The sequence below is a fragment of the Perognathus longimembris genome, chromosome 13, assembly GCF_023159225.1.
Source record: "Perognathus longimembris pacificus isolate PPM17 chromosome 13, ASM2315922v1, whole genome shotgun sequence".
Taxonomy (NCBI): Eukaryota; Metazoa; Chordata; class Mammalia; order Rodentia; family Heteromyidae; genus Perognathus; species Perognathus longimembris.
This window is the reverse complement of record NC_063173.1, coordinates 30,879,121-30,896,583: the sequence shown is the minus strand read 5'-3', so window position 1 is coordinate 30,896,583 and position 17,463 is coordinate 30,879,121. Positions and strand designations below refer to the sequence as shown.

Genomic DNA, 17,463 nt, shown 5'->3' with positions numbered 1-17,463 from the left:
ATTCTAATAGTATTAAATTACAAATAGTTACATAAGTTGTTAAATAAACTAGTATATATTGAGCTCTAGGCTCAGTTTAGCTTCAGGTCATTTGATTCACTGTGTTCTCCATGTTCAGGATGCATTCACATCGCATGAGACATCAGTCTTTCCCATCATGACTATTTCACACCTCATTTCCAAGCCTCATATTCTTTCCAAAACCTCAGAAGTTCATCCCTGCATTTGTAATTGAAGTCCTAAAATTCAGTCTAATTGGACAAATTCAGTTTCTCTTTTGAATCAGTAAGTTTCTGAATGGTCATAAACCAGCCAGTAAAACTACCAACACACTGTTTCACTAGCCTCTTGACTGACAACGGAACAAAGGAAGGTTTTAATAAATAAACATAGCCAACATTTTCTACAAGGAAAGGGCAAGGGAACATTGTTTCAATTGCCACCCACCAGTTTTTTCAAGGCAGACCTTATATATCTACTTCTAAAAGCATGTGATGAAAGTACCATCATTTTCTCATATCAAGGAAGGTAGAATTTATTCACTGTTTTCTCTAAAGTAGCCTGAAAATATAGATGGATAGGATGTCATTTATATTAACTATATTCATATCTCATATTTCATATATCAAAATGAAGAATAGTTCTTGGCCTGCTTCCTAAGCAGATGGTTAAATATGAAATCTGTCAGTGCCTATGAAAATATGTATTTATTCCAGTGTGCTATTCTGCATGCATGGAAAAACAGGCATATGAAAAGCCCACATGGTTTCCATTCTGAAGCAGAACTCAATCAGATAGAGTGAGTCAATCTGAGACTCCATGAGGAGTTTGTGTAAACAGTCCAGGACTAGCCATTTACTCGTCTCCTTACAGTTAAATAAAAATTTCCCTTTGGTGGCAGGAAGAGAAAATCTCAATGTTCCCTTTGGGGACTCATTAAATTTCTATATGAGGTTCACTTTCCATCTATTTTAATTGCAAACGATACAATGTCAGGAAACCAGAGAGCAGAAGTTAAGGCCATATTTTGTCAGACTTCCACGAATAAAGAACGATTGTTTGGCTGTGGGCCCAGAAGGGAAGTTAAAACCATCTCCCACAAAAGTAGAGAAATTGGTGATGCTACTGGCCAATACTGTTGCATGTGTGGCTGATGAATTCTCATTATATGATTCTGTCATTGCATTTGCATCTTAGATTGTACTTACACAATTCGAATAGTGTAGCTCACTACACACTTTGGTTATTTGGGCAACAATATATGTGTGTGTGTATCATTGTATATTGTACACATACATACACATTGTACACATACATACATATAGGTATATATACACATAGCTATTACATATACAAATATACTTAAGTATGTATATATACATATATTCTTAGGACAATGATGAAGGAAACAACAAAATTTTAAAGCAAGTACAAAAAATAAAAAGATATGGCAAACACATGATATATATGGTTGCTACTGGCATAACATGACATTTTACAGTACATAATTTCATTGAAAGTAAGTGTATACTAAAATGATAGTAAGAGCTGAGATCGCAGGAAACAGAGATTACAAGAGCAAAAATGTAAATCAGTAATGCAGTCACAATCATGATTAAGTATTTTGTAAAATGCATAATTCTATGTGTTGTACTTGACTGGAAATTCACACATCTCTACAAACACATAGAATATGTTACACCATGACATTATAAGTGCTATGATATCACTAAGAAATAAGAATTTTTCCACTCATTACAATTCATAGGAACATCCTCGTCTATGTACTCCATTACTGACCAAAAATTCCAATATATAGTACATTTGGATTCTTCTGCTTATACTTAACTTGCCTCTCGCTATTTTAGAGCATTAACCAGGCAGGTGGTGATTGTCCTTGCAAAAACCAGAAACTTAAAAAAAAATAGTAACTACCACCAGGAACGTTTTCTTTTGCAAGATTGGTAGATGAGTCAACTTAAACCAAATGTAACTAGTGAAATATTTCCTAGCCGAATTGTTGAACTACTTTGTTGGTAGGAAAATAACCCTTTTGTTAAAAAGTTTGAGAAATAAATTATGTAAAAATGTGAATGAGATAATTTTTCAAAGAAAGACTGAATGCTCATGTGAAAAAATACATATGTAAGATATAAACACTTGTGCATATAAACAAATATTTTATGACTGTTCTATATTTAGCTGTATCATTCATTTTCCCCCAAATGTACCTTCCTTTCCTCTTAAAAAGTCTTGTCTCTCTAAACTATTGCTTTACTCTATTTCTATTTTGTGGCAGTGGCTTTTGAACTTAATATCTGTGCTTACCCAATAGGCATTCCACCATTTGAGTCATGACCCATGTTCTCAAACCCTTTCTATTCCATTTGATCATATCTATCTTTTATTTTTATTTATTTATTTATTTATTTTTGGCCTTGGACTCAGGGCCTGAGCACTGTCCCTGGCTTCCTTTTTGCTCAAGGCTAGCACTCTGCCACTTGAGCCACAGCGCCACTTCTGGCCATTTTCTGTATATGTGGTGCTGGGGAATCGAACCCAGGGCCTCATGCATATGAGGCAAGCTCTCTTGCCACTAGGCCATATCCCCAGCCCTATCTTTTATTTTTAATAAAGAATATTTATTCTTTGTCTTTTCCTTCATCCATCAAAATACAAAACAAGTTTCAGGCAGTTAAAAGATGAAAGTACTTTCCATTTACAAACAGTATAATACAGAGTTTTATGTTCCAAAATAGCTTAAGGAAAATTTTGATTAACTCCTCATGGACTTTGATAGGATATCAGAATGATAGTTTGAATTTCTAGTGCAGTCTTAAACTCCAGTCTTCCACAACACCTACTCGGAAGTGCTGGAGTGAAGAATATATTCTACTCTCATCTCTCATCTCACTGTAGTGAGACACTAGCACAAGGCTTCATTTCTCATCTTTGTAATTTCTCCAATCATCCAAGGAGAAATTTAGAATTGAAACACAAGAGGAGACATGAGGGATTCAGCAACTGGGTTTCAATAAAGTATTATGGCAAACAGAATGTAAAAGGAAAAAAATGACATATGTGGGGCAAGGGATCCTCAGGTGAGTGATAACTAAAAGGGTGTCCTGTTCATGTCCCAGGTGAGTGTATGTGAGAAAGCAATGGTAGGGGTAATCTGAGAAGATTAAAAGGGGTATTACAACATAAAAAAGAATGCGACCAGGTGCTGGTGGTTCATGCCTTAATCCTAGCCACTCAGGAGGCTGAGCTCTCAGGATTGTGGTTCAAAGCCAGCCACGGCAGAAAAGTCATTGTGAGACTCATGTCCAATTAACCACTCAAAAATGGGCAGTGGCACTGTGGCTCATGTGGTAGAGCTCCCAGCACAGCACCCAGGCCCTGAGTTCAAGCCCCTCAAGACTCCATCTCCAGGCGTAGATTTCTCTAAACCAAAGCCTAAACTGAAACAACATGCATATCCATGTAATATTTTCTATTAAAATCTCCCAGGCAACATCTCTTGTTGTTCCAGGTTGCCACCTCTTTCTTGTAGCTATTTCCAATGGCAGACTCTAATACAGACCTGTTCAGGGAGAGGTGATAGTGTGGGCTAAGAACCAAAGGATAACCCAACAATTGTTGGACACCATGGATGTGATGAGCAAGGAGATGCCCATGATTTGTAGCATACTGAGTTTATTATTAGCTGAGGTAGTAGGCACACACATAGTTAGGCATGTATGTGTAAACACTTTAAAGTACTGGCTTATATGGCTACTTCTCAGAAATCATGACATGAACTAATTTCTTCTCATACTCACTAGATTCAGAGGCATGTTTTATTCATCTTTTAATGAGTTCCCACTCTTGAACAAGGTCTTTTTAGTAGGTCTCATACTGTATTGCTGATTCATATCAGACATTAGAAATCCATTTTCATTCTCATCATTTCTCTGAGATGAAATTGTCCAATTGAATTAAAATGTAAGTATATCTTTATCTATCTATCTATCTATCTATCTATCTATCTATCTATCTACTATTTATTGAGTATTCCTATCATAAAGATATGAGGACATATTTGAAAATTATACCATTAGATTTCTAAGGTAAACAAGATACAACAATTGAAATATATAATAGCATCTGTATGCGGAAACCAAGTGAATTCCGATTTTCATTCTCTTGATTCTGCTACAGAATTAAGTATTTCTGTAAATGCCTTTGTCTTCAGACTTGTTTCCATCCTGGCCTTAGAAATGGAACATAGATCGCAAAGTTTAGAGCCAGATATTTGGTGGAAACAGAACTAAAGGAATGCTGGGGCATGCTTATCTATTATGCAATCAGATAAGAAGAAAGAATTCAGAAGAAAGCATCTGTAAAACTGATAGAAGGGAAAGATAATTTTTCAATGTTAATGGAAAAATAAACCAGCTTATGATGAGATATGATGATTATTCTACTGAATATGGTTGGAAAATATTCCCAGAAATTTGTTGGGTTTTTTTTGAATGAAAACAAATCACTCCAAGAGAATTTTCATCAAAAGTCATGTACTTGCAAGAATTAATTTTTTAAAAAAAGGACAGAAGTATGTGTGGTTGTTACCTAAACATTGCTATATGTATGTATATACATATATGCATACATATATGTGTATATTATATATATCATGTACACCTATGTACATATAAATAATACATAATATACTCATATATTACAAATTTTGATTTATAAAGCTATTTATATAAATTTGTATATAAAGTATACAAAGCAGCCAACAAGCACAAACATAACTATATGATATATATGTATATATATATATATATACATATGTTCTTTTTACAGAAACTCATAAAATTGTCTCAAAATTTTTTGCAAGGAGAAATCTCCAAATAGGATTAAATAGGCAATGGATTGAATAGGAAAAAGAAATGGACATATCACACTTAATAAATGTATATTCTATGCCCCTTCTCTCCACACAGGTATTTTTTATACTTTTTTTTTTTTTTTTTTTTTTTGCCAGTCCTGGGCCTTAGACTCAGGGCCTGAGCACTGTCCCTGGCTTCTTCCCGCTCAAGGCTAGCACTCTGCCACTTGAGCCACAGCGCCGCTTCTGGCCGTTTTCCGTATGTGTGGTCCTGGGGAATCAAACCTAGAGCCTCGTGTATCCGAGGCAGGCACTCTTGCCGCTAGGCTATATCCCCAGCCCATTTTTTAGACTTTTAAATCCCACCGCTTTGTAAACTTTGTAATGAATGTATCTCAGTAAGAAAGGGAAGCACAGTATTTTTTTTTTTTTGGCCAGTCCTGGGCCTTGGACTCAGGGCCTGAGCACTGTCCCTGGCTTCCTTTTTGCTCAAGGCTAGCACTCTGCCACTTGAGCCACAGCGCCACTTCTGGCCATTTTCTGTATATGTGGTGCTGGGGAATCGAATCCAGGGCCTCATGTATATGAGGCAAGCTCTCTCGCCACTAGGCCTATCATATCCCCAGCCCCGAAGCACAGTATTAAATAAATGGGGTATGTTCTAAAATCAACTTAATATCTGAGTTTTAACCGTGGCTTTCCCATAAGTAGGTCCATGCCTTGAAGTATATATCATGGTGACTCTTGGGAGTTATAAAATATCAGAGTCCAACAATCCAGTGTAAGGAGAAATATAGAATGACCTTTACGTCTAGTTGTTTGTGTGATTTTAGATAACAACTCATGCTCTCTTGGCATGTATCTCAGATTCTCATTTGAAAAAGCTTATAAATCTAGCCCTTCACATAAGTTTAATCAAATTGATCCAGATACCATGTGATTAACACTGCTTTCTCTGTTTCCTGTTTTAATGCACTGCTCTAACCCAGAGAAGGCATCTTATTTGTAAGGCTGAATTAACTCTTAATGTTGCACAAGGTATTTCCCCTTGGTGAAATAAATGTGTGTATATAATGATATATATAAATAATATAAAATACAAATATGAATATATTAATATATAACATGTTGTATATAATTTTTTTTCTGAACTTCAAAATGTTATCAAAGGGTTTTACAATTTTGCATGTCCATTTAATTGTCAGTTGTGTCTTGATCAGAATAACTCCTTCCATCATTATGCCTCAACCTGGTGTTTCCTTCTCAGCAGACTCATTAAACACAAAATTAGCTCAAGTTTCACTTTTCTAGGACCTAATGATGTAAAGCAAATTTTCTAACCACCTAATACATTCCTGCAATATTTTGATGAGACCACATATTCTATGTGCTCACTGTTAATATGAAGTCATCTGACCTTACCAAGATCTCAGTGTTATAAGGAGTCATCAGCACCATGCAGTGAGTCTACAAAAGACCAGGTTTTCATGTAGCCAAACCATCTGGTTTGTTTTTGTTTTTCCTCCAATCCTCATAACCTTTCCTTTAAAAACACTTTCATGGGTAGAAGAAGGAAAATATCCATACGCACCTACAGGTTAAATATTTTTAGGTATGCATTTTATCATACAAGATGAATTCAACTATCTGTGTTACTTTTGAAAAACATCTTCCCTTTGTTTCATCATAGAGTCTATTAATTAATTTATATTTTGTAGTTTTTCTTGTTTCTTTTCTTTCTTTCTTTCTTTTTTTTTTTTGTGAGTCCTGGGCCTTGGACTCATGACCTGAACACTGTCCCTGGCTTGTTTTTGCTCAAGGCTAGCACTGTGCCACTTGAGCCACAGCACCACTTCTGGCCATTATACGTGGTGCTAGGGAATTGAACACTTGGCTTCATTTATATGAGGCAAGCACTCTTGCCACTAGGCCGTATTCCCAGCCCTTTTTGTAGTTTCTCTAAACAAGTCTTCACCATATATCGTAGGGGCATAAAACTTGCTTTACTACTGGCTTCAAACTTTGCATTCTGCCTCTGCCAAACAAGTTCTTGTATTACAGATATGAATCACCATGCCTGGCTGAATAAAAATGTCATTTAAGCTAAGGTTTTCCAAGCCTGTGAGATATATATATATATGTAAAGCTGATCCTATTTGTCTTAGTTTGATCAGCCCACTTCATACTCTGCATTTTGTATAAATTCACTCATTTAAACTGTGAGCCTGAGTATTGTCAGAATCATTTTCAGGAAGACAAGTCTATTGTGTAAAACCTTATTTAGTGTATTTAGACTAATAGCACATATTAAAGATGAGTTATGGACATTATGCTAGTGCCTCGGGCCAGCCGCAGCAGTCGACAGGGTACCAAGAAGGAGTGGAGTCGGCACAGGAGTGAGAGACAAGGAGTCAAAAGTGATCAGTCTCTGGCCCAAATAGCTCAGATGTCTTTATTTATACTATTTTTAAGCAGGAAAATGGTTACATAAAAGCATCTATTTGTTTAAAACAAGAATCTTTCAGTGGGGCTGGGGATATGGCCTAGTGGTGAGAGAGCTTGCCTTGTATACATGAGGCTCTGGGTTCGATTCCCCAGCACTACTTATACAGAAAACGGCCAGAAGTGGCGCTGTGGCTCAAGTGGAAGAGTGCTAGCCTTGAGCAAAAAGGAAGCCAGGGACAGTGCTCAGGCCCTGAGTTCAAGGCAAAGGACTGGGGGAAAAAAAAAAAAAAGAGTCTTTCACACATGACTCCAAGGTTTTTTTCGTTTCCAGTAAACTCTAATCAATCGTTAGCATATTGCTCAGCTGTGTATAGTTATTTTAACATACCCTGTCCAACTAGACATTGGGTTTCTTTGGTTGGTTTTTTTTTTAACTGTATTTTTTTGCGTTTTCTTTTTGGTACTGGGGATCGAACCCAGGCCGTTGCACTTGCTAGGCAAGCGCTTTGCCACTGAGCTACATCCCAGCCCTAGACATTGGGTTTCTACCACAATAAAGTTTTGGTCAGAGGTGTGAAACATGTCCTTATCTTAAAGCTTGCAGTTTCTGCATTATTCTTTATTTATCCTACCAAACGCCTAGTAAATTAACCAAATATTTAACATGGTTAGTAATTGTAAAATCTCAAAGGGCTTCTCTCTTTTTGTAATTGTGCTTTAAAATTCATTATCCTTTCATTTTACAGTCAGGTTCAAAATAGGGATAAATACAGCTTTTTTGTGGCTATTCTCTGCACACATTTCCTTCATTAAGCACTTTTGTAACTCTTTATCCATTATTCCTTTTTATGTTAAGTCATTTGTGCACCACGGCTTTCCAAACCACCATATTCTCTCCCAAATAGAAACATTTGTGCATCTCACTGTTTTGCCATTAATCCTAACTTCCCTTTTTCCCTCATGGTCATAATATCCTCTCCAAAATCTTTCCAGTCTAAGTGTGGTCAACAACCTTTTCCAATTAACTGCTGTTCCTGTGGGGACCTTCCAAATCCTATTTTCTATCATATATGTATCATAGAAATGTCCCCCTATGGTGGGAATTAACGGTTTCTCTCTAGTGGACGGGGTTGTAGGGGCCCAAAATACCAAGTCCAAATTTTGGGATTTAAGATAGGTTTTCTAGCTCTTAAAGTTAGGGACATGGAGGCTTATTGGACTCTGGGTCTTTCTCTTTATCACTAATATATTCTTTCTAAGTTTCTCATATAGCTCTCCTGCAGGTTTTTCCCCTTGCAGCAATTCTGCCCTTTAACAGCTGGCATTTCCCCCACTGGTGTGGAAGTAGTTATTTTTGTCAGTCACATAGTCATGCACTTTCTTCTCTACAATGCCTTATCTCCCGGAAAATGTTACAAATAGAAATATACTACTTATTATTATTTTTTTTGCTAGTCCCAGGGCCTGAGCACTGTCCCTGGCTTCTTTTTGCTCAAGGCTAGCACTCTGCCACTTGAGCTACAGCTCCACTTCGGGCAGTTTTCTGTATATGTGGTGCTGGGGAATTGAACCCAGGGCTTCATGTATACGAGGGAAGCACTCTTGACACTAGGTCATATTCCCAACCCCAAATATACTAATTATAAAGCATGTCTTTACCAATGCGAGGAGAAGTTTAAGAAGCTAACGCAGTCTGGGCCTCAGGCCTTGCCTAGGAGGCTTTTCCTCCCCCAGATCCACGTCAAACGGATGGAAGGTGATGTGAGGCTCCTCCATGTTAGTTCATTTCAGTAATTATCTTATGTATTATTCTTAACTACTCCATAAAATGAGAATCTTTAACACCCTTAAATTCTATAAGAAATAGAAATACAGATATTCATTGCATTTGCTGAACTCACATAGGTAATAAGTAATAGAGCAACATTCTGCTGATCTAAGTCTGGGATCTAAATATCTACCGCTCTTTTGCTGTGTATGCATGGAAATGATTCAATTCACATGAGAATATTGGACTGTAAGTCTTCTTGTTAACAACTTGTACTTCTATGAAAAACAGTCAGAGTTCAATTGTATCTTATAGCCAAGAGAAGTGCCAAAAATAATGTCACAATATTTTGTATTTGTTTGTTAGAAAGACAAAATAAGAATAATAAATCTCAGGGCTGGGGATATGACCTAGTGGCAAGAATGCTTGCCTCATATACATGAAGCCCTGGGTTCAATTCCCCAGCACCACATATACAGAAAATGGCCAGAAGTGGCGCTGTGGCTCAAGTGGCAGAGTGCTAGCCTTGAGCAAAAAAGAAGCCAGGGACAGTGCTCAGGCCCTGAGTTCACGGCCTAGGACTGGCCAAAAAAACAAAACAAAATAAAACAAAACAAAAAAAAAAGAGTCAGGATAATTCAACTGAGTAATGAAAAAATCATTTGTGTGTATTTTATACCCAATTCTGTGATTTGTTTACCCTACCACAATGGTGGCAGTCATGTTTTAATTCCATGTGTCTATAAAATCTTCCTCTTTTCAGAAATAAATTAATTTCCTAAATAAAAAAAAAAAGCCAGGGACAGTGCTCAGGCCCTGAGTCCAAGTCCCAGGACTGGCAAAAAAAAAAAAAAAAAAAAAAAAAAAAAATATATATATATATATATATATATATAAAATCTCAGTTCTCATTAATGGTTTGTTTTCTCATAAACTGTAACAAGCAACTGCAGGAGAAAATGTTCTGGCAATCTAAACAGGTATATTTAGCTTTGAGAATTCAAATTTCAGCCCATGGAAAAGCAAAAGGCAAGCAAAACTACAGCTGAAATATGAGAATGTGGAGCTTCTTTACATGTGTAGAGGAACTGGGGATGTGGTTTGTTAGTTACATACAAATGGGCAAAGTACCACTGTTAATAAAAGCCATCATATAGACTCAAGGGAAAAGTAAAAGTTCTCCAACTCCCTTGAGAAGAGCAAGCATAAACCTTAGAGATCACAATGAGCTTTGAAATCTCTCCAGATGTATAATAGCAAAGACTACATTCAGAATGGATGGATGTGGCTCTCCAGAGTCCACAGATAAAATAAAATACAATGTTCAGAATGGTACAATGACTACTCTGAATAAAGAGGTGTATACTTTTTTGAATCAAGTGTCTATGAAAAATAATATTCAAGAGCCTTACAATTTCTTAACTTGTCTTATCAAATATCTACCATTTAAATGAGGACAACGATTTAGAGAGGTTTTCAAATAAGACTGCATTAGGAGATGTAATACCATGTATTTTTCTTATTGATGCAGTGTGATTTTCAATATGACTTGGGAGATGAAACAGTATCTGTAAATGGCTGCATAAGTGTTTTTTTTCTCTTTTCAGGTTTCATCATGAACTTGTTCATTGATTATTTTTCTCCAAATCTCAGATTAAAGCCTGATTCTCAACATGATATATTTAATCTATGAGTTATAATACCACTTGTAGTAAGTCTTATGTTTAAATAAGCATAGAGAACTTGGCTCCTTACAGTTACAGAGCTTGGTACATAAAGCACAAAAAATTACCTACAGTGATTTTTTCCCTCTCTTATTTTCCAGTTTCATTATTGTTACGGTGGTTTTGTTCACATTTTTCTCTTTCCTCTTGTAGTTAGCTTTTCCATGTCCCCATAGTTAACAATATTTGTCTCTCCTTTATGCTCTGTCTGTTCAGTATTCAAATTTGAGTTTTGAAATAAATTTTTCTTAATAGCACTTCACAATTAAAGACTTTATAATTTAAAGGTGTTTGAAACATAATATCAAATTTATTTCTTATATATTCTTATTCCTTGGTCTTTCCTTTCTTGCTCATGCACCTAAAGATGGTGGTTTATAATTTTGTTTTGGTGATTATGAAAGGAAAAGCTCTCATATATGAAGGATATTTTAATCATTCATAGAATGTTTGCTTGTTACCTACTATATTCTATCTCTCACTTAACAAAGTGAGAATTAAATGCAATTAATTGATCACAAAAGCAATCATTAAAGTGAGATGAATTAATTGTACAGATAATCTTAAGTTTTTACTTTTAAAGTGAACTACATTTTCAAGTTTTAATAGAGTGCATTTTCTGTAATCAGTTATATTAATACTATCACACTTGATTCCCTAAATTAGGTGAGAATGTTCCCACCTCACTGCTTTAGATAGAGTTCTCCAGCACTGATTCCCAGAAAGAACTTTATAAGTAGTTTGTGGACAAATTCAATAATATTTACATAAGAATTTCATATAAATGTCACCATAAATCTTCATTTTTACTGAATTATGGATAAACAAAAGTACCAAGGCTATTTAAAAAAGAATAAAACTATTTACAAATTAACAGTAAGTCACAATGCAAGGAAATATTTGAGAATGGTTATTTACATTGCATGTACCCATATGGTCTCTCTCTCTCTCTCTCTCTGTCTCTCTCTCTCTCTCTCTCTCTCTCTGGTTGTAGCTATTGTCATCTTGATCTTTATACAATTTAATGAATTCCACCTGTGCATTATGCAGCACTGCAGTGTCCTCTTATCAATACTTTTATCAATACTCCCTTATATATCATCAGAAAAATCATTTTATTCATCATTATGATGTATAATAGATGCACTGAATATGTATTTGAATATTTCTGCATGCACTTAATGAAATGATTATTGTTGGCTGTTATTTCATTTTATAACATCACATTATCAATGCACCCCAAAATGCATATTGTATGAACTATGATTGCTCTCCTTAATGAGTTGAAAGTCCCCAGGCAAGGTCATTAAGCAATCAAAGTTAGATTTTAAAATGCTACTGAGGAAGTGAAACTTTTCGGCAATTTGTTGATTTTTGTAAAGATGCTTTAGCAAAAACAATACTTTGGATTCCTCAACTCGGAGAACTCCCAGCTTATCTGTCTCAAGATGAGTGATATGACACATCAACTGTGCTGTGCTTATCTTTCATTTCAAATTTCACCAAAGAGCAGATATAACAAGTAAAAACTAGAATATTAAGTTCAAAATTAACATTAAGTAAAACTTTCCATTTAATATCAATGACATAGCTGTGGGTACCTTGGATAGCAATACATAGAATATGACATTATATAGGATCAATGCCTTTTGGGAGAATCTAATCCTGTGTCAATTTGAGGGTGACATGTAGGAAACATCCTGGGGGTATCTAATGAATGTACACAACTATAGAAAAAATATCAAGTGAAAAAAGAAATATACTGGAATAGATTTTATGATAATCAGAGATTATTTGTAAAAAATACCATATTTGGTCATTTTAATAGGAAGCGTGAGTCCTTCTTGATTTCCTTGTAGTAAGCATAATCTACAGTACCCATTTTAACTAAATGGCATCAGTGATTTCCAAAATCCATAGTTCTGATTATATCCAGAATTGATGTATAATTTATTTAGAGTGGAATCTTAGAATATCCATATTGTGATTATATGCTGGTGGTCCTAATGCAAATCACCTACACTCTGGCTTCCAGAACATCAAAGATGCAAGAGTTGAGAATGGAAGAACTGCACTTCTAATACAAGGGTGGAGACTGGGCATAATTTAAAGCATTTCATAAATTCGGACCTCTGATTTCTTCTACTTGAATAAAAATATTAGCAGCTCACTTGTCAATTTCTGAACAGAGATTGTTTTCTGGGCTGCAATTAGCTGGACATTTAACCTCTATATTAGAGTTGGAGAACATGGAGTTCTTCCTTTGAGTTTTCTTGTGTATTTTTTAGAAGTTTTGTATAGCAAGTTTTATTTAGTTTTGTTGTTTGTTGTTGTTCCAGTTTTTGACCCAGAACTATTAAATGTCTTGGAATTTCCTGAGCAGTAGGATGGCGGTAACATCTGTTGTTCTCATGGGGTGTGTTTTGTACAAACATTTAGAAAGCTTCAGAATGGGGCTCAAAGCTTTATTAAAACTTTCAATAATTTTAGACCAAACCTTAAAACCCAGAGAAAGGAAAGGAGCTGGGAATTCAGACATACCTATCTCTAATAATATCTCTACAAAAGTTTCTCAGTTACGAGGTTCAGGGAATTGGTCAGGTGAAGAAAATATCCACATGCTAGAAGGGTATGGGTCTTAGCTTCAGTGAGACTAAGGATCCTGGAGACATTTTAGGACTTAGCTTATGTATTTCTCGTGGTTGTACATTTATATTTCCAATAGTAATCTGTGAAGACGATGATACTTTTCTGAGTTATTTGAATTGCTCTCCCAAGTTTTTGTTGTAAAGCTGGGGACATTTATTTGTGACTGGAATCTGAAAGAGAGGCAGTCTTGTGATACTGTATCTCTAAATCGTTAAAGTTTATTGCGCAATGAATAGTGTCAGAGTGTAATTAAATTAAAAAATACCTAATTGATATAGTAAATTTAAATGAGTGTTGGTGGAGAAAACACTAGATATTTGTTACTAGGGGGAACTTTTACACACAGAAATCAGTTTGTTTATCTCCTGAGAAAAAGAAATTTTACTCAGGGTAGTTCATGAAGTTCCAAGCCACTTATGATGAAAAAAATAGTAATATATGTCTATTTTGAAATATGTCAGTAGTATTAGTAACAATAATATATACTCATGCCTCACAATATTTTGAGAATGTTAAATTCATTTCAAATGTCAGGTTTTGGGAAGAGTGAATACAATATCACTTTAGATAAAGTTGCCTTTCTGTACTTCATTATTGCTGTAGCAATATATAAAGTAGTAACTAAGGCTGTTGTATTTGAAGTAGTGAAGTGGCATAAAGAATTGGAATTTGCTACAAAAGCCAAATGCAAGAAAGAAAGCTATGTAAATAGAATAACTTCTTTGCAAACATTATTATTTTTATGTTATAAACAGCTTGTTAGGCTAGCCAAACTTATCTGCTTAAGGTATACACTGGAAATGCTCTAAATCTATTGGTAGAGATTTTAAAATGCTTACATGTAGCTTTGAAGATAAACCAATTTAATCAAGGCTTATTAAAAATTAGGAAAATAACTCCATCTATGTATGACATTTTCCACATTTTTTTGCTTCTCTTTATTTCTGGCTCTTCTTTTACTGAATGGAGTCTTGTAGATATTTTTGTAAAAAAAAAATAACTGACCTTCTTTAGGTGTGAATAATCTTTCAATTGTTATAAAATGGAAGTTTTAAATATTCTTTTTGTGTTAAGTAGATTTCAATTTTACTGACAAATATATACTTTTAAAAATATCTTCCCTCTTTTCTCTAGACTTTCAGTCATCATATTTTCTGTTTCTATGATAAGACCATGTATATAGTTAAAACAAATCCTAATGGGAGGAGAAGGTGGGACAAAAATGAGGGAAGGTGTAACAAGTTTGACAAGAAATGTACTTACTACCTTACTTATGTAACTGTAGCCCATATGCACATCACCTTGACAATAAAATTAAAATAAAAAAAATAATGTCACATTGTTTATTGAGACACAATGTCATGGTGTTATGTGGATAGACTTCTTCTACAGCAGTGGTTTTATTTTAATGTACATATAAGCATAACATTTTAGTAACTGCTGTATGCAGATAAGAAACTCTGTGATAATTTCTCCATAGTAATGTTGAAAATAAAATACATGTATACTCAACTCATGGGGAGAAAGGGGAAGAGGGAGGGGGGAAGGGGGAATGAGGGAGGAGGTAACAAACAGTACAAGAAATGTATCCAATGCCTAACGTATGAAACTGTAACCGCTCTGTTTATCAGTTTGACAGTAAAAAAAATTAAAAAAATAAAATAAAATACATGTATACATTTATTTAAAAGGTGTTGCAGGAGTCAGAAAAGTCATTCAAATATCTATGAAATGTATATTATGTTCAAGTGACAAACAGTTGGAAAATGGCACTCATTCTCAAGAAACAATCTTAAGAAAGAATTGTAGTTTCAACAAATGTTGACTTGTAAAGGTTTAAATTTATAAGATGATAACTTCATAGCACTTTAGCAACAGAAAAAAATCATTCAATAAATAGTCCCTAGAAACACTTGTGAAGATAACCATTTGGTCTTAGTGAACTCTGAAAAGGAGATAGGAAGGCAGGAGGCATGGAAATTACCTTAAATAATAATAACAATAATAATTGGAAAGAAAAACTCATTTTTGTAGATTTGTAAGTTACATAAGTCTTGAGAAGTTTTGAATAAAAATCCAAGCGTTCCGATCTTAGCATTCAACCTTTATCACAGGCACATAGAGTTATAGAAATAATGAATTGTGGGCATAGGTCACACAAGTTCCTCAGGAAAAATCTTCTGCTGTCAATAAACAGGAGGCTTACTATGGAAAACTTGGTGAAAATGAGGTCATTTATAAGTAAAATACAAAGTTATAGAGGTGCTTGCATTGTGGGAAGCAAAGAAGATCAGTTTTTCAGTCCCTCAACCACAGAGTTACTGATTCACAAATATTTTAAAGAACTTTTTTTTATTCATCAGGCACCCAATTAGATACTTGATTTAACAATATGCATACATTAGAAAGATACATATGAAATGAATAGACACACAAAAGCACACATGCTTGAATGCAATTAATACTAATAATCAAGATAATATCTGGGTCATAGACCAAGTCAGAATGCAAATAGAAGTAGACAGCAATGTAATCTGTAGAGACCTGGTGAGAGGTGTGGAATCTGAGGCTCTGTTGGCTGAGCCATTCTGTCTTCTGGGCTCTTTACAAAATGTAGTTCTGAGAAAGAAATGCTCTGAAGATATAAATGTGTAGGCCTACGTCTTAGTTTACTGGAATATAAGAGGAATTAACTCTGAGAGATATAATTAGGACCACACACACACACGGAAATAGTAAAACATACATGAAAAATCAAACTATCATTAAACCATCAAACACTGCATTTATAAATAATTTTTGTCCATCTATTTTACAAAGCTCTATAGATTTATAGAGAGTTTATTTCCCTGCATACTGAAGTAGTAGGATCAGTATTCAATAATATGCCCAAGTCAGGAGAAAAAAATAACAGCACAGAGATTTGTTTTGTTACAGTTCAAATAAAAGTTATTAAAGGATATTGTATACTTTTATTGCAGAACAGACTCTATTATTAAACAGCTCATAATTTTAAAAATCTAGGAAAATTAAGTCAGTGAGTGCTTAATGCTCTGTTGTTTTTGCAAGATCTATACATTTTAGGAAAAAAATTTAAAAACTAAAATTAGCTTTAGCTCTCTGCCACAAGTATAGATTATTAACAACTATTTTAACATATAGATAAGATAATCAAGCATATGCATCTAAAGTTAGCTTACCACTGGGGTCAGAAATGGAGTGTTGAAGTTCCAATTGACTAGAATCACTGGAGAGTTCAGTCAAGCAGGTTAAAATCACGTCAGAGTGTGAAGCCTGTTCATGTCTGCAGAATTTAGGTGAAAGATTATCCAGTTCAAATTTCAGAGCTGACATTGCAAATTCCTCAAAGAATTTGGTATAGCAAAGTTCACAATATCGCTATTTCAAAAAAATCATAAGCAATGGGGAAAATATTACTGTATTATAATCAATAGTAACTGCTGGCTTTTCAGTAATTATTTTCACTTGGAAATTAAAAAAAAATCCCCATTTCTGTATTCATGCCTTTACTGGACAGTCAGTTTCTACAGGACAAATGGGCTTTAAGAACTGTTTTCCTTGAAGATATCTTGTGCTGCCAAATGATCGCAGTACATCCCATCTCAGAGAAGCTAAAAGCAAACTAAAAGTAGCTAAGTGAGTACATAGACAAGGCTACTCAGAGAGATAGATGCTTTTTAGAAAGTTGGTGCTGGACGCACTCTTTTACATTTTTGCATAAAAGAGATCATCTGGGTGGGGCTAAAGGCCTGTCAGGGATTGCAGTTGTATTTACTGGGCTGTAAAACAGAGGAATGATTTAATTGGAAGGAACTTAATCATAAGTGGTATTTCCTGGCTCGGGATTTTTGTAAAATTTAGTCTTGCTGCTTACTGAAAGATGACTTTTGTGAAGTTACAATGTATTTTTTTAAAATGTTGTCAAATACAATGCACAGTCTGAGAAAAACCAGAATATATAACTTAATCATAGGAGCAGC

The 17,463-nt window shown here is 34.8% G+C and overlaps 1 protein-coding gene across 1 annotated transcript in view; it reads right to left on the bottom strand.

Annotated features, from left to right (window-relative positions):
• The window catches only part of Ano3 (anoctamin 3), a 317,815-nt gene extending 300,667 nt beyond the window's left edge, over nt 1–17,148 (bottom strand). Inside the window, exon 1 of the mRNA XM_048359642.1 lies at nt 16,663–17,148. Within this exon, the coding sequence (XP_048215599.1) occupies nt 16,663–16,816 (154 nt within the window). The 5' untranslated portion in view covers nt 16,817–17,148. The remainder of the gene's footprint in view (nt 1–16,662) is intronic.
• Nucleotides 17,149–17,463: the final 315 nt, after the last annotated feature.